The sequence below is a fragment of the Leuciscus leuciscus genome (assembly GCF_965113295.1).
Source record: "Leuciscus leuciscus genome assembly, chromosome: 5".
Taxonomy (NCBI): Eukaryota; Metazoa; Chordata; class Actinopteri; order Cypriniformes; family Leuciscidae; genus Leuciscus; species Leuciscus leuciscus.
The window spans coordinates 29,286,652-29,312,541 of NC_138729.1; the positions used below are offsets into that span (position 1 = coordinate 29,286,652).

At 38.6% G+C, this 25,890-nt stretch overlaps 3 protein-coding genes across 3 annotated transcripts in view; 1 reads left to right on the forward strand and 2 right to left on the reverse strand.

Annotated features, from left to right (window-relative positions):
- The window catches only part of eda (ectodysplasin A), a 41,829-nt gene extending 28,687 nt beyond the window's left edge, over positions 1–13,142 (reverse strand). The window contains 3 exon segments of the mRNA XM_082171618.1: positions 12,722–13,045; positions 13,051–13,071; positions 13,074–13,142. Coding sequence (XP_082027744.1) covers positions 12,722–13,045; positions 13,051–13,071; positions 13,074–13,127 — 399 coding nt within the window. The 5' untranslated portion in view covers positions 13,128–13,142.
- taf1 (TAF1 RNA polymerase II, TATA box binding protein (TBP)-associated factor) overlaps positions 1–25,890 on the forward strand; it is a 119,503-nt gene that overhangs the window by 75,162 nt on the left and 18,451 nt on the right. The window lies entirely within an intron of this gene.
- nalf2 (NALCN channel auxiliary factor 2) lies at positions 18,480–25,555 on the reverse strand. The gene is made up of 3 exons (XM_082170761.1): positions 23,045–25,555; positions 22,709–22,880; positions 18,480–19,202 (listed from the first exon to the last, which is right to left on the reverse strand). Exons 1-3 carry the CDS (start codon positions 23,768–23,770, stop codon positions 18,895–18,897), a joined length of 1,206 nt encoding a protein of 401 aa, XP_082026887.1. The 5' UTR covers positions 23,771–25,555; the 3' UTR covers positions 18,480–18,894.

Consider the following 25,890-nt stretch of genomic DNA (forward strand, 5'->3'; position numbering starts at 1 on the left):
GTTTTAATGATGAATATTGTGACGTGTACAGTTCCGGAAGAAAACTTAAGACTACAATCAAGATGATTCAGGGAGTTCAGAAACAGTGCTTAATTATACAATTAATGATCAACTCCCTTTGGTGTGGACTTTGTGCTTTTATGTGTGTTTTTCATGCTCAATCAGCAACATTACACGCCTAAGAAAGTTGAAAATGTAAAAAAGCATAATAGGTCCTCTTTAAGCAATTTGGCAGTAAACCTATAGTGAATTACTTAATGCTGCAGAGCACCAGCACAAGTAAAAAAAATTAAGAAATAATAAAGATTTTATCTTTATCTTTTATGATGCCCTGAAGAAGGCTCCATGCCGCTACGCGTGGGCTTTTTAAAGTTGTCCAGTTAGACATGTCAAATTTGTAATAAAGATATTTTAATTAAGGAGTGCCTTGGTTATCAGAGAATCATTTCTCTACACTACCTCTTAGATGCTCTACCTTGGACCAAAGAGCACCCAAATCAAACTCAAAAGGAATTGAGCACGCCATTCATCTTGAATCTAAACAATAAAGATTTTATGTATGGGATACAACATAGGACATCGTAAAGAGCAACTGGACAGTCCTCAGAATTTCTACAACTATTTTTTCTTCAGTGGAACACAAAAGAAGGTGTTCGGAAGGACCTGAATGCAAGTAATGACAGAATGTTCATTTTTGGGTGAATTATTCCATTAAAAAGAGACATCGACTGATATTACCACATACAAAAGTTTGCCTCAGCAGCAGACCCACTTTTTATTGATGAATATGTCATTTTGGAGATGTCATTTGGTTCTTGGAGATTCTTTTTAAACATGCCAGACGATTTCTGCACTAACCACCCACTAACATGCATGCATACACACACGCTTTGGCTATCGTGATCACTCACAGATTCACACCATCATCATCAGTCTGGCTTTTTAGAACAATCATTAAATTAACATGAGATCTAGTGCCTTTCAAGAGAAATGTGTGCATATGTTCACACACATACGCACGCACATGTGCATGGAATGTGTTCTGCATATTGTTCAGTACTGGAGTTGCTGCTCCACCTTTCAATAGATTTGTTTCAATAGTGTTGTTAATGCCAGACTTTAATGGCTTCATTAAAACACCTTAAAAAAAGAAACATTCTTTCCTCTTGAGACATAGTGGGGGACGGGAGACCTCGGGGATAACTCTTTAAAGCTTCATATGATATAATTTTTCCAAGACATCCAACTTGAAAGAAAAGTGCCAAAAGGCATCATGTCAACCAATTATAGGAAGAGAAAACCCCCAAAATCAACAAATAACAGAAGTTTCCTTGTTCGTCCTCTAATCAGACAGTGGCTGCCCTGACCCCTGACTTGAACGGGTGGATTATGCTATTGCAGGCTTGTCAAGCGGTCAGAAAGTGCGGCGCTGATCAAGTGGTTAGTAGTATTTTACGTGCGAGGACAGCGAGTGTATGGTGATTATGTCGAGGCTGGGCCGCACCTGTCTGCAATTTGGCACATACTCTTCTCCACCTGCTCTCTTGATTTATTCTCCCTCTCGCTGGCTTTGTTCCCCCCTCCTCTGCTTTGCCTGGTGTAAAGGGCTTTGTGTTGTGGCTTTTAAACAATTCCAATTTGGGACAAACCACAAACCACATGAAACAGAGAGAGCAAGAGATAGAGAGGCTAGTAAGTGAGTGAGAGAGAAAAAGAGAGAATACATCTGCTCAACAGCTTGACGAGCACTCAAGTGAACATACAGCTTTTGGATAGAAGGGAAAGAGAGAAAGAAAGAAGGTGAGAAAAAGAATGAAGAGGAAAGGCAGACAATGTTTTTTGTCCATGTATGAATGAGTTTATAAAATCACAGTTAGTGCATCAGTTTTTGATTTCACCATATCCAAACCACCGAAAAAACGTCATGATTCCTTTATCAAAAGACGACAATACTTCTGTCAACTAACTTTTACTTTAATACCAGCCTCTCTTTTAATATCAGAATCATTTCATATGGCCTACATATTTATACAGCAGAGAAACTTCCTTATATACCCAATTTATATAAATTTCTGGAGTCTTGCTAGATATACGATGTAGGGCATTGATCTCGCCAGAAAAACATGAACAATCATCTAAGCCGTCATAAATCAGTGATATAATCTTAAAGGGCACGCCATCCATATTCAGGTTCATATCATTACCGTCAGCCTCACTCAAATGTCACCATATGTAAAACAACTTCATGATAATGTAAGTGAGGCCCCTTGCAAAGTACACAGTGCGTTTGTAACAAAAGGTTAACCATTACATTTACGCTAATTTCCTTATATGCCAAAATGACCATCTCAGGAGGTGGTCCAACTATATGAACGGAAAGTTTACTAAGGCCCTAAGTAAAGTGTAGGGGTTGACCATCGATATATATCAACCGATCATGCACACACGGTTTACACAGGATACAATGCACACTTCAGAAGATCTAACATTTATATATATCATTTAGTACTATAACAGTTCTGTCTAATAATACAATGACAAATGCTAAACAAAGACAGTAAAGTAATGAAGATGGAGAATGGGAACTCTGGTGCTGTCAATATGTCTATAGGTGGCACATGGACTTCATTTAACCAACTATGTTAGCTTCATTAAATGGAAAATCAATAAAAAAAATTGTTATTGATTACAATTGTACTGATAAGAATAAATTGAACACTACTTACCATTAATATGACTTCTAGTAATGCATGATTTGAAAAGAGTGCTTTGTGATTTGTCTTCCCATTAGATATTTTAAGTGAAGCAATTTCAGATTTACTGCTGAACAGATTCAGATTGCTCCACAAATGAAAATTCCAACAGACAGACTGCAGGAAAAAAAAAAAAGATACCCATCGTCATTTTTTCTTTTAGCTATTTTCATCTTGGCTAAACACTGCAAACAGACGGTGTAGTTTTAAGAAGCTTCTCTAAAAGCTGAAACAGTGAAATTCTTAATATTAATTGCAATAATTCCTAATAATGTTACATACATTTATACTTTGTATTGTAGCAGAGTGCATTTGTAAGTGCATTTATTCAGAAACCACAACCACGAACAATATGTTAGAGAATCATGTTTAAATGTATTACAGTTTGTCACAGAGAAGGTTTTTGCAGCCCAGAGAGAGCATGTGCGTATGGTCAGATTGGCAAGAGTAAACCAATCGGCAGAAAATGTATCTTTTTAAGAAAAAAATCTCAGTTTGGGGATTTAAAGCTTTTGACATCTGGCAACCTCAAGCAGGGAGCGTTCCATTTTGCTTTTAGACTGACACTCATGAACTTCCCTAAGCACTTCCCCTCGGGGGAATCCCAGCCACCATTTTGAAGTGAGTTCCACTTTGTCAAGTGGGAAAGGGAAGTTTATGTGGATAGGCCCATAGATATCATATAATAAAGGCTAGATGTCTCGTCCGCGCTGCTGGCCAATGGAGGTCGACGTCCGCACACGGCGGCCATCTTGCCACAGGGAGCTCGCTCACTTGTAACATTGTGTTTTAATGGTGCATGTACTTTTAAATAACCATAACTTGCTCAATTTTCTACCGATTTTCAAACGGTTTGGTTTGTTATAAACGTCAGAGATGTAGTTAAGACACTGCATACATATGAATAATTATAACAATGGACTTCCATATGAAATAATTATAGCCACGTTAATAACGTTTGTAAGAAACCAAACCGTTTGTAAATCCGTCAAGATTTCAGCGAGATAAGAGGATTTGTATTCGTGCTGATCACTCACCTTACTTCAGATACAGAATGAGCGAGTCTACTCCGATGTACACTTCAAGCAGCTCCCACAATTCAACTTGATTGTGACGTCACAGCAGATCGCACTTAACTGTAGTGTATGATATATTAATTATTTTGAGAATTAATCGCATAATAATGTATAATATATTAATTATGTTGAGATTTAAAGGTGCAGTATGTTATTTCTCAAAATCGTTGCTGAACATTGTCGATACTTGAAATCAACCCAAACAAACACACCCCAAAGCTCACCCTCCAATCCTAACTACCCTGCTACAGGCGAGGCGGGTGCACTAACAACTTAACAAGGACACTAAACAGTAAACACCACATTCTCTGTACAACTCTCACTAGGTGGCCTCGGTTACACACGCAATGCAAGAGTGGATATTTATCGTAGCAGAGGCACAACAAAATAATGCTTCACGAAAAATAAAGCGTAGATGATGAACAAACGACAAGGAAGCACAAAAAATGTACATACATAAACAAGAGTAAATACAAACAAGAGTTTGTTGTTAGTTGCCAACAGCACAGCAGCTCCAGATAAACAGTGACACTCAAAACCAGTGTTGCTCACGTATTTTCAGGCCTTCCCGCTTTTCTAAAATTAACGTGGGTCCTAAAGCTCTTTCCTGATCATTACCCTTCATTTTCCAGTGATATTCTTATGAGCTTTTCTCTTTTGTAATGTCTCTCAGCTATCTCTCTTTCTACAGTCTTTCTTCATATCTCCCTCTTCTCCACCATCATATGCCCCCTAATGCTGATTGGCTACACGTTTGTTGTTGTGTCTGGTTGTGTCGATCAGACCAAATATCGCTTACCCCACCTTTAATTGCAAATTACTTGTAGCTACCTTATGTTCACAGTCAAAGTTCATACTATTGATAATTTTTTCTTTTGTGTAATTTTTTTTTTTCTCCAACAGCTCATATACCTTTTATATATATTTTCTAAAACAACTTATATGCATATAAAATGGTATAAAAACAAATTCATAAGTAAAAAGGGGGTTTAAATAATAAATCAGCTCCATAGTCAATTCCAAGAGATTTTTTTAAATTCGAAAATCAAGTGCGTTCCATTTAAACCTTACGCACGAGTTCCACCAGTAGTGGGCAGTTGTGCAAGGTAAGCAATGACGCACACCCGAGTCCATGAGACGGAGGGAAGTTAGCAAAGTGAAGAGCATACAAATTTGGAGTGGAACGCAGCCATAGTGGTGGCTTGTTACCAATGCTAAATCACATAAATGAAATGTCAAAAAAAAAGTTCTCAGGACAAATAAACAGCAGGCCAATATTGCAATGATTATCTTAAATTAATCGAGAGAAACAGAAATCTGGATTAAAATACAATTAATCTGCATCTCTGAATCAATCAAATTCACCTTTGACTGATTATTAATAGAGATGTACAGATACTAAATTTCTCTGCAGATAGCGATAACCAATTATTTAGAATAGACTATCTGCTGATACTGATAGTTTGATTTTCTTAACTCTTTCCCTACCATTGACATAATTTTCTGGCTTTCTGTGTTTTCACTGTGTTTATACAATAGGGAGCGCTCTTATGCATCTTCTGAAATATTACAGAATCCCCAGATCCAAACACAAGCAAAAAAGGAGCAGAAACAAGTGAAAAAAGCTTTGCTTATGCACATTTAAGTCTAACCCCCCTTTTTGTTCAAAATGTTGCTTTTTTTATGAAACTTGCCCACATTCAAGTGTTGATGAAAAAATAATGCCTGAATCTAGAATAAAATGTTGTTGTTGTTGTTGTTTTAAAAGCAACGGCTGTTTTTTCTTTTGATATATTGCCTGTTCAGATATTCATAGAACAAAATATTCTTGGGGCCATTACATTTTTGTGAAAATTATCAAAAATGCTGCCGGTGGCTGGCAACTTTTTTTAAAAACTGCTGGCGGGGAAATTTATTGTTCATATTTATTGACATATTGTTCACAAGCTGTTTTATTGACATCTTTCCGCAGTTGAAACATTGTTTGAGATGATTAACAACATGATTCATTTCGGTTTTCTCGTGCTATAAGTTGTATTGAAATGGAAGAAATGACCCTCAATGACTGAGGAGCTACAGCGATCTGTCACATCACATTTAAGAGTGTTTTATTGTTTGAATTTTGGGATAAAATAGAACGAATTTAAAAGCTGAGTAAAATAATTGCTTTTACTGGCCAATACCGATTATTAGCCGATACATTGGTGCATCTCTAATCATTAATGATATGCATATCAAGGGGACACAACACTGAGCATCGTGAGCAAGAAATCAGAATTAAGGGCACAAGAACGTAGTAATAAAAGAATATATCTATGATTATGAATGCCACCTTCATCACTCTTACTCCAGCCTCATCTGGATCAGAGTATTTTCAAACACACCCCATACAGATGTGCACGTCCACACATACAGATTAGAGCAGGTTTAGATTATGAGCATGTTATCACATATGGATTACATTATTGAGAACAACATTTCATACGATTCTCAGAGGACCATCAAGAATATGCTGGTAATGACTCCAAAAACAACACAAGCCTCTGCTCTCATCTCAAACCACAGGGAGGTTCACATATCACAGTCATACACCGAGATAGATTGTGCAGTTTAGTCAAGCTTTCACTCATCTTCCCTTCTTTTTGTCCTCTACCTCTCCAAATGGATGGGGGTTTCCTTAAAGGCAACAAATGATCAAATACACCCACCCAGCTGTGCTCAAATTAATTTAACATACAACATCTAAACTGATTTTATGGAGGAGTCATTTCAACGGAGTGATAACAGGAGGACTTGTCAAAATATACACACACTCACACATGACCTCTTGATCTCTAAGCTTAATGACAGATCATATCCTGGTCACAGACAATGATGTTTGTCTGGAACTCTCTCAGTCTGTAAACCCCAGGGCGAACCAAACTCGCTTATGATTCAACAGAGGGAATTACATTCCAGTGTAAAGACACACACACACTGATGTCAACAAGGATGGAAACCACCAGGAAACACAAACCGCTGCGAAAAGTTTAAATCACCACAACAGAGACAAAATACAATATTAACAGATACAGACGCATACACACATACACACACCACAACAGAAAGACAGAGCATTCCTCACAAATGCCAAGCAGGACCAGAATAATGGGTGTTATTATACGTACAACGTCAAACACACACAGGCTCTTATAGACAGACTGATATGCACATTGCACACCCAAACAAATACAAATAGAAACACACACAGGCCAGCAGAAACACATGCTGGGTTACTTGGGGACAGTCATGCTGAAAATGGGGCAGTCTGTTCAGACTCCAGTCACAACCAATTTAAGCTCACATTAATCACACAAAAAAAAAACATTTTAAATTTAAAAAGCTTTGTTTATTGACAGAGAAGCCATTGAGGTGTTTCCAGTTGTTTTTGAGGTGGCAGTGCCAGAGGGGTCAGAGGTCATGGTTTAGTAGGTACAGGGCTCCAGACTGCGACCAAATGGTCACATTTTACGACCTTTATTTACAACTGTATTTATGATTAACAACTGTATTTTCCTTTGGAATGTGACAGCTGTACATCTTTTGCTAGCAAATCATTAAAATAAAAGCTAGCAAATAATTTTTTTACAATTAAATGAGGATAAGACTGAGTTTATTATGTTTGGGAACAAACAGCATGGGAAAGGCCTGGTTGAAAGTTATGGACTATTGGCCAACAATATGTATGGTTATGTGAAGAATCTAGGAGTCATTTTTGAATCTGAAATCCGATTTGATCATCAAGTTAATAGGGTTGTGAAATTTTTTTTTTTTCCAGTTAAGGGCAGTTAAGTTTTTCAAACAAGGATTTGGAGACTGTTTTGCATGCTTTTATTTCCACACTGTTGGGTTATTGTAATGCTCTATATCTAGGCATAAGTAAATCTCTGGTTACTCGTTTTCGGTACTTCCAAAATGCTGCAGCGAGAATCTTAAACACCAGAAAACGGGTTCATTTAACACCTGTATTGATATCTCTTCACTGGCTATCTGTAAAATATAGAATACAATACAAGGTATTAATGTTTGTCTTCAAAGCATTGCATGATCGGGCTGAGTAATCTCAAGCATGGACATTTTAAAAAGGACTTGAAGACTCACATATTTTATCTAAATACTATTACATTTTAATGTTATTTTTAATGTGATGATTTGTAAAACCAAACGTTTAAATATGTAGGAAAACAAACACTTTAGTTTAAAAAAAATACATTAAACTACCACTATAACCAGTAGATGGCGGCAGAGGAGCACTTATTGACTTAATAGCCATTTCAAGTCCCTAATATATGGAAAAGTAGAAAAAGTCAGTCTCATGAAAAACAAAATCTTTATTACACTTTATTTTAAGGTGTCATTGTTACAGTGTAATTATACATTTAAGTACTGAGTAATATTAATGAACAACATGTACTACTATAGGGATAGGGAAGGATTAGGATTTGGTTGAAGGTTAGTTGCAGGTTGTCATGCATAATTTACTGTTATTACTATGGTAAGAACATGTAACATATGTAACAAGGACACTGTAAAAAAAGTGTTACCAAAACATTTCTTCAAATTGCGACTGAAAGCAAGTAAAGAGCACTCTTTTTATAATCACTAAAGCTGTCTGCCATTTCAGTACGATACTATAGAAGAACAATGGTACATTTATTAAGATTCATTAAAATGAGTTTTTTGGACGTTACTGTTGTTAACAAAAGTTAATTTTATCTGCATCTCAATTCAAGCTCAGTGCTTTACTATCAAATTTCCAATAAATGTAAAAATTATTATATTATTAGTAAATGCACTTATTAATGCAAAACAATAGTAATATGATTAAATTGCCTTTAAGATTAAAAATGCCCCCAGCGCTACCAAATCATGTGCTGGCGCCACCATCTGTAGAACTGCTCTCAAATGTTAGTCTGGAGCCCTGAGGTAGCACGTGATGTGCATATGAAGGGATCATGTTTAATGTAATTGTCAATCAGTGTTTCAACCACATGAAGACATCAATAAATAAGCTTGTAAACAATGTCACATTTACATTTACCTCAGAAAAGCCATTCAGTGACCACAATTGAAATGTTTATATTTAATAATAATAATAGAAACATAATTATGTAATTACTAAGAACTGTAAATAATAAGCTAAATTAAAGTAAATAATAAACTATAATTTTGTTATTATAAAAACTTCCTCAATTAAGCGTTTGTATAAAAATCAGTTAATTTTAACCTTCAAAATAGTAATGTAGTACCAACTGACTCCCTGCATTAGTTTAGATTTTTTTCCTTGAGAAAATATGCCATGTACTGTATCTGATACATATCCAAATTAATCAATATTGAATCGTAATCGAATCGCAAGCTTGTAAATCGTAATCGAATCATGAAATTTGTGTCAATGCCCAGCCCTACAGTGAATATTTATCCGTTTATTAATCTGAAAATAGTATTTTCAGAACAGTATTTATCTGCTACAAAAGAGAGAGAAAGAGATAATTATTTTAATAAATACTATAATATTACTTTAGAAACAAAAAAAGTGATTAATGTTGTCATGCTGTAATCTAAACAAGGGCTGTGCTTAAATGAAAAAAAAAAGGTTTTGAACTGGTTTATTTAAAAGAATCTAAAATGAACTGATTACCTAAAGTGATTTAGATTTTTCAATATTTTATGAGAGAAAGAACATTTTAGACAAGCATTAATCAGTTAATTTAGCTAAAAAGCCCGACTTTAAAAAAATCACAGAAAAAGGCAATGTCACGTGACATCGATACATTGCAACTTGTTAAAAAAAAATTAGCTTGTCACTGAAAAAGTTATGAAAAGAGTTGAGCTACTCTGATACCATAGAATTCCATTCATTTAGATCTGACTGACCCTTAAAAAATACTTTCATTGGTGTGACCTATTGTAGTCAGGTTGATTCAGTGATCTTGATCTATCTACATTCATCCATCCATCCAATCATCATGCCGCTCTAATGTGTAATTTTAAAGCTTTGGTTCCCAAACTTACGCACACATCTGTGTGTTGGCTGTTGTCTGGGACTCCTTAAATAGATCCAGCTGTTTAAAGTAAAGCCATTAAAGTCGTGCAAACATTCTGTTTCTTCAGAGCACAGCTCTCTAACACCTGTTTGGCTGAGGTGAACTCGCTCTTAGATCCCTCATTAGCACACACATACACACACTTTTGCAATCAGTCAGACAGAGCAGCGCTCTGGGATATATAGTGTTAGCCATATCAGATCTAAGATGCTGATCAACAAGCGCATTCCTTACTGCTAACTCCTCACTGCTGACTCGAAGGACAAAGGACTCGGGCTAACACACCGAGAGCATGTGAGAAACTTGTCTGTGTATTAGTTACAGCGGTAAATAGTTGAATGGAGAGTAATTAGAGTGTGGCTGACTCCATCCGTTAATGTAATATCCTGTCGAGGAGGAATCCCATACCTACAAAGCTTAATAAGGAATAGTGTGTGTGTGCATTAGAGAGCTCACACTGCGATCTGGCCACATGCCATAATGCCTGAGAGAGAAAGGGGAAAATATTCCCTTCATTTTCCCATGCTCTCTCTCACACACATAAACTCTAACAAAGGAAAGGTCCGATCTACTGTAATAGAAAAGCAGGTCTGATCCACTGTAAAAGGTATGACCATCACTGGAACACAAAATATTGACTTTAAGTGTGCATTAGAAAGCAAAAAAAAGTAAACTAAACATAAAAATAGGGGAAATGTGCATGCACAATTAAATATTCAATTTCGACCGATATATATACAATATTGACAGTAACGTTATGAAACTTACACCATTGCACTGGTATTGAGTAATACTATTTTGTCATAAAAACAACATCAACCATACCAAAACAAATTTAAAACTGATTTTGTTTTCCTAAGGAAACTATATTAATTATAGCAGTGGTCATGTTGCACACACACTTTCTCTCGCTCTGTGGTTTCTATGCATGTCATCTTTACTCTGACAGACTAACCACGCTCACGCCTCCCTCCATCAATCAGAGTCGTCATGGTTACACGCCTTCTTCTGACATGCATCAGCACAATACTCACAGACACATATTTGCACGCACATGCACACAATAACACCATGCCTGCCTAGTAACAATACTTCCAACATGAGTGTCCATCCCACACTGATGCCGTGTGCGCCTATGTGGGGCTGCTCCATACACTCTAAAATCACATAGGAACATTGTGAATGTAAACATGTACAGGCTTACAAACAAGTAATGGACAATTAGGACGCCAACATCTATATAAATAACACAGTAAGCAAACAAGACAATTCCTGCAGCCCTTAACACTAACTTTTACTGTATTGTTTGTGTGCACCAAGTACGAGATGTCTCTGCACTCTGATATTCACTTCAGAAAGGCCATAGACGTACGTTAGATTAATTCATTCATTCACTGCAGGAATTGGTCTGTGTGTGTAATTCTACCTCCAGTTATGTCTAATAAAACGCATCCCTGAGCCAGGCGCTCTGGATTCAGCACTAACGCACTGCCCGCGGGGTGAACATCAGGAAATGCTGCGACGAGCCTGGCCTTTTGCCAAAGGAATCAAACACGAGTCCGGGCCAAACCGCAGCGAAGGCTAAATAAACAGCGACCTGTGCCGCCTGACAGTAAAAGTGCGTCTGATGAAGAGAACTCGTAAAAAGGACAGATGTTGTTTAAACAGAACAAATGTCCCCTGCAGGTGAACGATTCACAGTTACGAGAAGCGCGTCACTCGCGGGCTTTTGACGCACAATGTGAGTGGGGCGAGAGGCAAATGCTCATGTAAATCAGTGACTGAAGCTCAGCTCACAAACTAGGTGGTTGTCATACCTAGAGGTTAAAGGGTTAAAGACCCTCGCAGGGAACTGAAGTCATGCAAAGTGCAATTCATGTGCCTTTGAGCAAAACCCCTAAACTTAAATTGGGGTCTGTCCTTGTAGTATGTGATAAGGTAATATAAATTAAATAATATACAAATAGCAAATCTGGTAAATACTGATTGCATTTTGTGCCTGAATATGCATATTCTAATAGTAACATTATATTAATATAATACTAATAGTTGTACACAACAACTGATTACAACAAATACAGTGTAAAAATCATTTTTGTTTTAAACATTTGTTTTTACATTATCACACTTTTGTCATTTATAGTAAATTTTATGAAATTTTCAGCTCGATTATCTTCATCAGTAACAAAGTGTTATGTAAAAAAATTAAAAATAATTCCAATGACCTATAATAGCTGCAGGCATTAGTTTGATTTAGCTTAAAGCTTAATTGCTGCTTTTAAGTTGTATTATAGTGGAGTGATTTTTTGTGTGTAAATGTAAAAGTGATATGGCTCATGACACTGACTTTAAATCGACAAATATATCATTTTACAGCACTCACTCAATGAGAGACTTTCTGTCTCACACAATTACTTGTTTTTCAATCCTGGTCCTATAGAAGTCCAAAGCACTGTAAATTCTAGATGTTTTTACACCTGATTTTCCATCAGCTCAGTAGATGCTCAAAGACCTCAACTGGGTGTGTCAAATAAAGGGAGACCTCTAAAATGAACAGTGCTGCCTGCGACACTTCAGAACCAGGATTTAGAAGCTCTGACCTAAAGGAAGTGAACTCTAACAAAAGGTCTCCAAACACACACACACACACACACACACACACACACACAATAGTCTGGGGGGCAAGACATTAAGAAATTCTCTTCCCAATAACAGAAGCTGAAGCAAAAGTGACAAGAGAGCAGGAAGCAAGTTTTGTTGTCTCCCTGCCTGCTCTTTGTGTAGAACAACAGATAACTCAGTTTACCTGATCGTCTATTGTTGGGTGGTCGGTGTCCGGTAACCGGAGCACTGGCGCTGTGGCTTCATAGTGCGGGATTGGCCCCGTTGGTGGCACCTCATCTTTGTTTTTCTGTGATATTTCGCGTTTGAACTCAGAGCGCAGGTCCAGGTAGCAGAAGAGCGTGACGAGGTGCAGAGAGAGCGAGAGGATGAATAAACTCAGGAAGATTTTGCAGTTGTTGCATTGGCTTTGGCACTCACACGCCGCCTGCGTGCGCTCGCGCTCTTCCAACTTCGCCGGCTCGCGCTTCGGTACCATGGCTGCGTGCAGGTCAGTCAGCATTGCCTCTCATACCGAACTTCCTCGTCCTCTCTCAGCGACTGTTGGCTTGGGCTGGTCGCGGTGAGCAATTGCGTCTCTGCGGGCTCATCTGGCTTCCTGACCTCGGACTGCGAGGATTCAGGCTGATAACCTACTGCGGCCAGTTCCAGAGACCGACCCCTAGCAGCTGATTGGCTGCCGGCGTGACGTCAACTCATTGAAAATCCTCCCGCGGAAAAGAGCGCGAGGCACTACAACTACAACATTCATTAGAGGACGCAGACAAACACAAATCATTGAGGCGCTAACAATAGTGTCACACGTTCGCGGTCGATTACACAATGTTTCCCATTTCGTAACTCCTGGAAGGAACAATCTGTAAATAAGATAACTGATGAAGTCAAGAGAGTTTACGTTTGTTTGTGTCTCTAGATCCGGGGTTTTCAAGAACTACTCCCAGTATAGGCCTACTCTTACATTTTAAATAACTAACTAGCAATATTAAATTATATAGCTATGCTTAATAAATCATTAATTAGAAAGTTAGACATTAGTTAAATTGGTGTCATGAAAATCTTTCACTGACCCCTATATTCCCATAAGGGACTCCCAACTTCCAAGGACCCTTGGAAAACCCTATACGATCATGATTTATTTAGGCTATTTATTTTTTACTCTTAAACAATCTTTATCCTTCTTGTCAAACTTTCCCTAACCACATGCTTGTATATGAGGCTTACTCAGTGAGAGTGTGTGTGTGCATGTGTGAGCGTGCAAGTTTGTGAAGTCCACATCTTTAATGTGTTAGAACTGAGGACTGGTAGTGTAATTGTGCATATGTTGAGAATCAGAGCAGACTGAGTGTTAAAAGCAGGACAGGACTGCCAATCAAACAAAAACATCAAATGACACACACATGCACAGAAACACATGAGCACACACATGCTTTTCAAACAACAAAATTATACACATACATGCACTCTAGCTTACACACATTTATCATACTGTCAAGCACCAAAGCACACGCGTGCACACGCGCGCGCGCACACACACACACACACACACACACACACACACACACACACACACACACACACACACACACACACACACACACACACACACACACACACACACACACACACACACACACACACACACACACACACACACACACACACACACACCATATTAATCTAACTCCAAAATACACAGTTATTTATTACAATGGCATAACTCTTCTGCTGTGTGTTGTTTGAGTAATAGTTTTCTATGGAAACCTCTTTAATCTTTCTCTTGCTTTTTTCAGACTTGTCACTCTCATCCAATAATTTGGAAAACAATGAAAGTGGCAGTAAAAATGAGGATGAAAGTGGTGGGATGGATGGTTTACGAAGAGATTAGCAAGGCCGCAAATTTCTTGCTTTCTTTAGTTTTTTTATTTATTTGATTTGAGTAAACATGGTGCAGTATCATAATCTGAGTCAGCATTACTGCATGCATGCTCAGAGGGAAAGTCTATGGAGCTCAACAATGTAATTCAGAAGAAAAATCCAGTCCAAGAAGGTTTGTGGATGCTATCTGACTCTGAAAGCACTTCATTGCTTTCTCTCTTTCTCTTCCTCTGTTCTCGCTCCACTCACAGCTGTGCTCTGTGTACTGCAGATCCTCTGTGACCTCATAAAGCTGAATCTCTTTAATATGGTTTTATATTAAATCTGGGCCGCTTTTATTCGACTCCAGACTCTTTAATCTTAAATCACTTAAATATTCACAGCTACACTGCTGCTGAATCGATTCAGCGCCACACACACATGCACACGGTCTTTAGCTGTCTCACACTCAGGCAATGTCCTCTAACAATCCATGATGTATCTCTAAACGCAGACATTACTAAATAATGTAATAAAAGCATCATTACAATAGCGAACCCACCCACAAAGTCTGGAACAAGTTCTAAAAACAGGCACGCATTTACGCGCACGCGCAACAAAACATTAGCAGGCGCACACAAACACACAAATGCATTAAAAAAACACTAGCAGTGAATATTCAAGTATGGGTCTGAGGCCCTTGGGCAGTTGAAATTAAATTATACAAATTAACTTAACAGAGAATCCAGCCCATACGGAGCCCAGAGAGGCTGGAATCAGGGTGCTAAGAGTTTAAGAAAACAGCAATCACACACACACACACACACACACACACACACACACACACACACACACACACACACACACACACACACACACACACACACACACACACACACACACACACACAGAGAGAGAGAGAGAGAGAGAAAGAGAGAGAGAGAGAGATGCAAGTCTGTGCTCATGCAGAACATCTCTCTTAGGAGTTTAGATTGTGGATAAGATAATTTCAGTGGAAAAAAGGCCCAAAGAAGCGGCATGAGAACAGATCTAGTGACTTTATCTCTAAGACTTACACACTCAAAGAAAACTGATGAATTCACTGAGATAAAGGGCTACATCTACAACAAATGGATAAACAAGCACAGCTGCTTTTTAGTAAATTCTACCTGACGATTAATAACGGCCTGGATAACTGGAGAGAGAGAGAGAGAGAGAGAGAGAGAGAGAGAGAGAGAGAGAGAGAGAGAGAGAGAGAGAGACAGTACTGGAAACAAAATGTTCTAGATTTTTGAGGAACGATTACTATAGGCTATTAGGCTAGTAGCTTACAAAATTAAGCAAACTATATAACAATGGCCATAAAAACATTAGATTAGCTGAATGTTAAAATATGATTGCTTTATTTTAGTGAGAGAACGTCCCTAAACTATTTTTTTTGCATATAATCTTCTTTAATATTGAAGATTAACTAATGATCAACCAATAAAATGTTTCGATTAATCGCTTGACCTTTTACAAATAGCTACTCTTTTCACTACAAAAAGGAAGAGGTATTTACATTATGAAGTAGAGATATACAGTGAAGTGGGTAAACTGATGTTGATTAATCTGCAAGATACAAGATAGCCTACATACATTCAAACCCAACACACAATAAGAAAACACTACCTCCTACTGGCCAAAACTATCACCACACACAGGCCTATGAAGGATATGCACTAACATAACGGGTGAATGAGAGAAAATGATATACACGGCTTATTGGTTTGCCACAGTGCAGTCTCGAAGTCCATACATGGAGAACTGGCATCAGGATCTGAAAGATTCAAGTCTGTGCTCATGCAGAACATCTCTCTTTAGGAGTGTAGATCGTGGAGAAGATAATTTAAGTGGAAAAAAGGCCCAAAGAAGCGGACACATGAGAACAGATCTAGTGACTCAGCTCACAGACTTTATCTCTAAGACTTCCACACTCAAAGAAAACGGATGATTTCACTGAGATAAAGGGCTACATCTACAACAAATGGATAAACAAGCCCAGCTGCTTTTTAGCAAATTCTACCTGACGATTAATAACGACCAGGATAAAAAAAAAAAAAGTTTAATATGTTTTAAATATGTTTGATCAGCTAATCTATTAGAGTAACCAGACTTCCCTGTTTACCCGTTTTTTGGTGTCTTGTGTTGTCCCTGACTAGAGCTGCCCCTTGAAATGTCCCTGTATTACAACATGCATGCAAATACTGAGAAAAGTATTTAGAAAAAAAGCCCAACAAAAAAATGGCACTGCAACTACACCGATTACATTAAGAATTTGAAGGTGTAGTAAGCGATTTCTGAGAAACGCTATTGAACGTGGATCAGACCGAGCACCACAATGCACTTAGCCAATCAGCAGTAGGGGGCGTATACACTCATGATGGGGGAGGAGAGAGAGTGAGTGAGCAAGAGAGAGATTTGAAGAAAGACTGTAGAAAGAGAGATAGCTGAGAGACATTACAAAAGAGAAAAACTCAATCATCAAGAGAATATCACTGGAAAAAGAAGGGTTATGATCAGGCAAGAGCTTTAGTACCCACGTTAATATTAGAAAAGCTTTCCAGCACTGGAGTGACGTTAGAGAGCGGGAAGACCTGGAAACAGACTCCAAGGTTGCATTGTTTCTGCTCCATACATGAATAACACTGGTTTTGCTATGTTTCACAGAACCAAGATATGCTGTTGTAATGTAAGCTATAGTAACAGGACAGTTTTGAGTGTCAGTGTTTGCCTGGAGCTGGTGTGCTGCTGGCGACTAACAATGAACTCTTGCTTGTATAGCCTACTCTTGTGTACTGTATGTTCATTTTTTGTTCTTCGTTTGTCATCTTCACTTTATTTTTCACAAAGCATTATTTTGCTATGATAAAGAGACATCCAATCTTGCACTGCATGTTCGTTTTTTCAAATTAATTGAATTGTTTTTTCAAATTAATAATTTGGTGAATCACGCCATACTTCACATACAAAACGCATACTTCCCTACTATATAGTAGCGAAAAACAGCATGTGTCAAAAGATGTCCGAATTCACAGTACTCATAAAAGAGTAAGCAAAAAGTACCCGGATGACCTACTACTTCAGGCGAGATTCTGAAGTGTGCACATGATGGACACTTTACTATCCCATGAGGCCACAGGAGAGGAGTTATGAATGGCAATGAAGCGACGTAACTGGCACTGGTAGGTCACATGATAATGACAACATGGCGAATGTAGTATGTCCAGATTACTTTTTTTGTGGTCGTAAAGAAATGACCTATCCAAAATAAGTGTCTACTAAAGAGATTATGCGATTTTGGACACGGCCAATCACCTGTTTCATTCCTGAATTAATCAGTTTTTTAATGAATCGTTTGAACGAACAAACCACCGACTCACTCAAAAAGACAGTCACTTGACGCCACCTATTGACGTAACGATGTAACCTGCCGACAGTCTTAATCCTCACCACTAATGCAGTCAGTCCTTCTGGGACAGCTGATTTTTCTCCCACAACTGCTTCTCAGTCTGACAGCGAGAGCAGAATGAAATATATTCCTTTACCAATAAATAAAAAACATTTCACTAACCATTATTTCAAAGTTGTAAGTTCCCAAAACCACCCCGTTTGATTGATGTAATAATTTTAAACTTGTTTTCATGTTGTTACTGAGGAGTTTGTAGAACTGTGACAGACCACATGGAGTAAATTTGTAAAGTTTCTGAAGTTTTTCCCACAGTATTTTTTTCAATTAGCGCACTTTGAGTTGTTTTGGAAGAAAAGCATCTGCTAAATGGTAACTACCAAAGCCCCTTAACAGCCCGAAACATCAAGACCAACATAAAACCCATGAGTAAATGTGAGAGGCGTTAATAGGTGTTGGCTACAGCAGTGTGTGGAAGCCTTTAAAGAGAAAGAGAGAGAGAATAGCAATGAACAGAGCATGTAGGATAAAATAATACCGTTAAAAGACCTACAAAAGAACATGTCATAGAAAATGCCAGCAGAAACCACCGTAAATTCAGATGCAACCATGCTCCTGTAATATATAAGAGAATCGTAAATATGAAAAATGTCTCCAGTAGAGTTGGTTTTATTAGGGGAGAAATGTAACAACGTCATCCATCCATTCTTCATCCATTCATTTTTGTTTCCATGAATGTTGTCTAAAACAAAATAAGATTGACAATCTTCTTTTGTTTTAGACAACATTCATGAACTGTTTTGTAGCATGTGCAGTTAGTCCTGATAAAACAAAGGGAACACTGAAAAACAGTTAAAAACATTCACTTGCTCAAACAAACACACGCTTAGATCAAGCCAGATGTTCCAACCCTCAAAAAGACAGGCACAGACGCTTCAGCAGTGCTGAGACTTCCTGTGTTTTCCAGGCATTTGGTAAGGTTCGTCTCATGCACAGCGGACAAAAACACTCTCACAGTATGTGCGTCTTTCAATAGGGGGAGATGTTCCAGTCTCTTACTCCTCCCTCAAGGGAACTTCTTCTAGAGGTACTATTGCCTCCAAGGAGCCAGTGCTGCAATGCTGCAATGTTGTTATGGAGATGACAGTGTGCAGTAAGAAGAGAACAAGCACACACAGTTTCAATTTACTGCCATGAAGACGATTTGTACATGACACCGCTCCTGATGAAAGCCTCCTATGCAAAGAAAATGAGCCCGGGAGGCGTGTCAGAGCACATGCGGCGCCTACAGCGGAGTCACACCCACTCCATCTGACATCACAGCAGTCTGGTCCCTGACTGCTCAAATACTCCTCTTCAAGCCCTGATGAGAAAGAGAGAAACGCTGGCTTAGAATCGGACAGAACACTGTACACAGAGCAAATGGCGCTTAGGAGTTGACTCATTTTTGTGAATCAAAAACAAACATTTCTGAACCAATATCTCCAATAAGCTGGTTCTTCTTCATAAATCACAAACACTTGCGAATCAGCTGGAGCAGTTTTCCCGACTCACTCACTGAGCAGCGCGTCATTCATTTCGTCATGTCCAGCTCCATCAACCCAATGTTATTTTAGTATTATTTATTTACTATATATAAATAATACTACTGTATATTTTATATTTATATATATATATATATATGATTTTCAATAGTTTAGTTAACAATAATAGTTTTACAATAGTTAACAAATTTGATCATAAGACAATGTTTAGTCAAAAGACACACATTATGAGTTTTATCAGTGGTATTTTATAAAAATAAAAGAATTGTTCTTTGTTTTACATTTATTATTCAATTTCATTTGGCAACAGAGTTTGTATTTTCCATAAGAATTCAACTATTCGAGCATAGCAAGGAGCCTGTGCATACAGTGAGGTCCATATAAAACACTGGTTCTCAACTTTTCTTTTAATTGGCTTTCAGTGAAAAATAAACACATTTATTCCTTAGTTTAAAAAAAATATCTTGTTTTTGAAGAATATATTGAATCCCCAGTTTAATGATGTCCTGATTTAGATATTTAAGCCCATTTCATTTAAAATCTTGCTTTTTTGGATGTTAGTAAGTGTGGTGTGACTTGTGATAAAAGTATGCTCTCTGTCCCGCTTTGTAAATGTGCAAAACGTGCAATACAAATTTGAAAAAGACAATTAAGACATTTAAAATGCCAAACATTTAAAATAATTTAAAAGAATTCACATTTCTATTTTCCATTTTCTATTTCAATCTTTCTGTTCATCAAAAAATCCCGATAAAAAACACCTCCACACATTCCACATTTCTATAAGTGGCACAACAATTTTCAGCCAATTGTCACGTGCTGGCTTGACGCAGACGAATGAAGAAATCACATTGAATAAAGGTTTTAGGGAAGTTTTTCCTTTGCTTTTTTGTGTACAGATGACAATGTTCTCAAAACGATCCCCGTTCACACTGATCCGCGAAATTGATTAAAAACGCTGTTATGCTGCCATGCCAGTAGTTTGTGATGTCACGAGCCTATATGCAACATGTAATACGCACGTTAGTGATGTCACATTTGACACTGAAGCTTCAAAGCGTGTATCGAGTATGCAGCGCAATTTCTCATGAAGCTCTGTGCCAGAGCGCGTATTGTTTTCAGAGAAACAAGTGATCAATGAAAAACGAAGCCTCACTTTTTTTCCAGTCACGTGAATCCTTCACTCTGCGTGTCGGAATGTTTGAACCCAGACCGCTACTCTACAGGTTTTTGGAAATTTAATTCCATTTACTAACATTTTTTTAATATACATAAGCCTATAGCCTATGTTACATGATCATATATTCTGACACATAAACAGCATAGAAACCATAAAATAATTAGACCAACATTTACTTGCATCAAGCAACTCTGTTGGAATTTTTATAATTAGTATTAATATAATTGTTACATTTAATTTATTGCCACACTTTAATATGTGAATTATATTATCAGAAAACTGAACATTTAGCGTTGTCGGGCTTTTATTTGTGCTTAATGGATAAAACAACGGCGCTGCACACTCAGCTGCTCATAAACATGGCTGCTATAAATTTGACCTGCCACAATATGGCGCTGTTTTCGACACTCTTGATGCTTAGAATCTTTTCCGAACATTCAGTGAAAGCCTCAGTGCTTCAAGAGGCTTCATTTGCCCATCCCTAACGCATGTACATGACGTAACCGTTTTTTACAAATTCCTGTTTTTGTTGTTTAAATTGATGATAAGAGTATCATTTTCAAAAACGTGCACTTTGAAATCTTATTTTAAAAGCTTCTTGTTTCAGGCCATCAAAACGCTGTTGCCGTGTAAATGAACGGCTAAAACGCATAAAAAGTTTTCCGTTTTTAGTTGAAAATGGTGTCGGTAAACAGCTCCTTATATACACAAGATGAAAAGTGGCTAAATGAAGGACAGGTGTAGGTGATATGTTGTCATAGTAAACAAGGGTTGCTATGGAAACTAACAAGACAGCAATGTAAACAAGAGAAACAGGAACTGAACATAGGCACAACAAGACAAAAGAATATCAAAATAAAAGTCTATGAAACAGAGATACAGGGAATCATTACACAAATAAGACAATATACATTATATATTTATAACATATATTTTGGTGTATATTGTTATCATTAATATTATTATTACTACTAGTACTATTTTTCCCCAATATATCATTTAAAAGGATGTCAATGAACGCCACATAACGAATTTGATTTGACTGGATAGTTAAAACATAATTATCATTAGTTTCCCAAGGAGCACAAAAAGCATGTGAATAGAAATATTTATGAGTGTTAAAGCTTTAGAATTTTGTCATTGAAACTTTGATTATGTAGATTATTACAAACTGCAGCCAATCAGCAAACAAGAAGCATTCATATACATTTTTCTAACTGGAAAACAAAAGAACAAAAAAAGCATATTATGTTATATTGTGTCTGATTACTAGACGCGGCTCGGTGTTTAGTCCTGTGTGCTAACCGGCTTTACAGTACTTGAAATAATAAATCTAAACCAAACTGGACCAAGGACAAAAAAAGCTATTCATTTAGAAGACGAGAGAAAAGACCCAAGCCTGCCGTTATAATCAGTCACTCTTGTCCACAAGATGAAAGCCTGGCATGAGATTATTAATTCAAGCGCACAGTGGAAGTGATGAAAAATATGAAAACATTGTTGTTCATTTGATTGGATTTTTGACAATACACGCTGTTGCACTCTTCCGCCAGAACTAGACTTGTTTGCGGCTGTTACCAAAGCCAGTAATTACAGTTTATACAGTTATAAATATGGATATTTTTCTTACAAAACGGATCGCTTCGCTTCAGAAGGCCTTTATTAACCCCCTGGAGCCGTATGGATTACTTTTATGATGGATGGATGCACTTTTTGGGGTTTCAAAATCCATTCACATTACCATTCACTCACATTATGAAGCTTGGGAGAGCCAGGATATTTTTTAAATGTAACTCCAATTGTGTTCGGCTGAAAGAAGAAAGTCATATACATCTAGGATGGCTTGAGGGTGAGTAAATCATGGGATCATTTTTGGGTTAACTAACCCTTTAAATTAAGGGAAAATACTTAAAGACAGACTTAATGTTCCTTAAGTGGATGCTTAAGTTTTTTCTTGCAACCCATGTCTAAGGGTACCCTTAACCTTATAAATGTATCACTTAAGGGCTTTCATGCAACCAGGACCAGACTGTTGCAAGTTGGAAGCACAAAATTCTGTACATTTACTGCAATAGAAGGGGTTGTCCATACAGTTTTGAGCCTTATAGTGCATGTACAGTGTTACCTGCGTTGACTGACGTTTACCTGCACAGAGAAAGCTGGGCAGGCCGGCATACAGCAGACGGTCGTTGTCAGGTAGGATGAAGGGGCAGCTAGCAGTGACCTCGCCACAGTAGCGCCTGCACGGAAGCCACCTTGCACACTGCCGTTGGGGAACCGGAAAATATTCCGCACAAAGCCAGGCTTTATACACTGCCTGAAACACAAATATTACCATGCTCACATTATTTATGCTAAATGTTTCACTCAAGCTTGTGGGTGGTTGGTATTACTATGTGGTTTCTGAAGAGCATTTACAGTACATCCATCTACACAACCTCATCCAAAGTGTTGATGGTAGAAACTAAAAGCGCCTCTCACCTGACACAGGTGTGTTTGCGAGCGCACTGAGTAGTCATCCGCCATGTATTTGCGCGTTATTACGTCAAACTCCTCATATTTTTCCTGAGCGTGTTGGTCGAGTCGGATGTACGCGTGAACACAAGCGCTGCACACGTCCCCGTCCTCCGGTCCGCCGCTGAACAGGTCATGAATGACACGCGCCAGGCTGCAGTTGAGCCCGTCCGGACTAGTCATGCTCTCCAGCAGGTCCGCTATTGTGAGCGCGTCGCAAAACGACAAGCTGAAATTCCGGAAGTACTCCAAAAACGCGTGTGGCGACACCGTGGGCACCGGTACAGAATAGGAGGAGCTCACCGAGCCGCTCTTCTGTCGGTAAAGCGTAGAGCACGCGGACTCCAGAGGCGTGCGGCGGCGCGCATCAGCCTCCACGCACTCTGGCCCGGTTTTTGTCAGATTGCTCAAGAGGACCCCGCAGTCCTCATCGCGAAGGCCCGTCTGGGCGTCGTGACTCGCGTTACTCCACGTCCTCCGGTGAGTCCGGTCTCTCGAGCGGAGCTTGCCTCCCGCGCAGAGCCAGAGGTGATCGGACAGGAGCGCCGTGAAAAAGAGCAGCGATGCGAGGCTCATGCGCCATCTCTGCACCTTCTCCGGCTCACAGCACGGTTTGTCGATGGGTTCGGTCACGCGGCAGATTTCTAACTCAGCGTCAAGTTTCCTTCCACACCGCCAGGCGCCCGTGATCATATTTTAGAGGGGGAGACAAAGCGCGAGCTCACACGGGCGGGTCTCCTCCGCAATATTCCCCACCGCGGCGTTTACATGATGGCTCGAAGCATCCCTTTCACCTGCTGCTCAAAATGAATCTGCACTGCAAACACCTGCGTCTGAATTACCGAGACAGTGCATGATAAAGCACATGCCGCTAGACTCCATCACCTACCCCGCATCTCCTTGACAACACATCGTACGCAGCCGTGTCTTACTTATTCACGGGCATGTCTGAGGCGGCGGGGTGAAGAGCTTGTGCGCGTTTGTCTGTCTGTAGGGGGCTTGTCATCTTTCCGTGGTCTCCTTCACTCTGTCGCCATCTTCGCTCGCACTCAGCCGAACCCTGAGATGTTTTAATTAAACGCGGGGGTGTGGCGCGTGCGCTGTCGCGCGCATCCTTGCCTCCTCCATTGAAACTTCATTCACTATGCGCTCACCATTCAATAGCGCGCATCGTTGCCCACCCCTCGAGGAATCACCCCTCTCGCCTTCCTCGGGCGGACAGGCACGGTTATGAGCGCAGAGCATCGTCAAATCACTGAGGGAATGTGCCTTCTTTTGTCTTCCGGTCATTTTACGCTGTGATTGTGAATACCACTTGGTGTTAGCATTGGAACCATGCATTGTGACATGTTAACCGACACAATTTTTTTTCATTCTTATTTTATAATAGTTTTATTATAATTTATAATTATTGAATATTGTATTATCATTTTTTGTTTTGTTTTCATTTGGACTGGTAAATCTATTAATCCGTTTAATATTAGCCCACCCACCCACCCACCCACACACACTGTTCTGATAAAGGAAATAAAACTGGGGTAAAATACTAGAAACTAGGGTAGCAATTTTTCAACATGGCAATAAAACAACTACAACACTTTCCTCAACCCCGGTAGATAGGCCTACTGTAAAAAAATGTTTTGGAGAAGTGTGGATTAATGGATTTCTTTTAAAGGATGTGCAAAGTGAAATAAGCATGAACTCAAATGGTTGCTCTAAGATTTACAGTTTACTTAATGAAAGCATAACAATACAGTAGATGTTAAATATTCTGAAAGTTGATTACATTTAACCTGGAAAAGGGACACCTTTTGTCAAAATTCTTTACCTATTCTTTATACTGATATTGTGTTCAATATTCCATCAATATTCAATTATTTTTTTTCTATCATCATTACTGTAAGGTGGTCTAGATAGATGTATATATATATAGAGAGAGAGAGATAGATAGATAGACAGATAGATAAGCTTGCACACTTTTCACACTAGATGGCGCTAAACTCAAATAAGAGACTGCAGTGCGAAATTTGGCTTCAGTAGAAGAGAAACAAGTGGACTGAGGGCCTCTGGAAAGTGTTGAGAGGAGAGGGTGGGATTTATCATCTGGACTTTTGATACTGTGCTATAATAAGCCTTGAGGGGCTAGGTGTGTTTCTGGGGCAGAGCTCTTTCCAGATCTTTTACTGGTTTTAAATAAACTCTAGAGCATTTGCAAGCCCTGCAGGGCTTATAAAAGAGTTAGTATTCTCCTCAAACAGCATGTGTTTTGAGTGCTTTTGTAAAAGACGGGGGCTCCTCTGACTTCTTTTAAACCGGAAATCAGTGTTGAAGTTTGAGGTCATGTTAGTTAGTAGCAGATGCTAAATAGACTTTATCCAAAGCAAAATACAAAACACTAATTACAGGGAGAATCCACTTGGAGCAACTTTTTAGGTCTTTCAGATCATGTTATCTTGGTGCAGTGGCCCTCAAACTTTGTCTTTTCACAGACAAGCAGTTTTCATGCCTTGATGTCCCTCTCCATTGTGATTAACTTGTCTGATCTTAACTATGTTCTAGGCATTTTGTAATGGTACATCAAGACTCAGCAGACATCTGGGAAATCCTGCTCTATTGTAAATTTCACAATCAAGCCCACATTAAATCTGTGTGCACTGACATCTATGGAACCTTCATTGTGGCCATATTTCATGTTGTTTTGCTTGAATGGCATCAGAATGCTGGCCATTCAAAAAGTTTTACACATCCCTTTTTTTAATTTATCAAATATTTTGTATTAATTTTATATTGTTTTCAGCTTCCAATTTATAGTT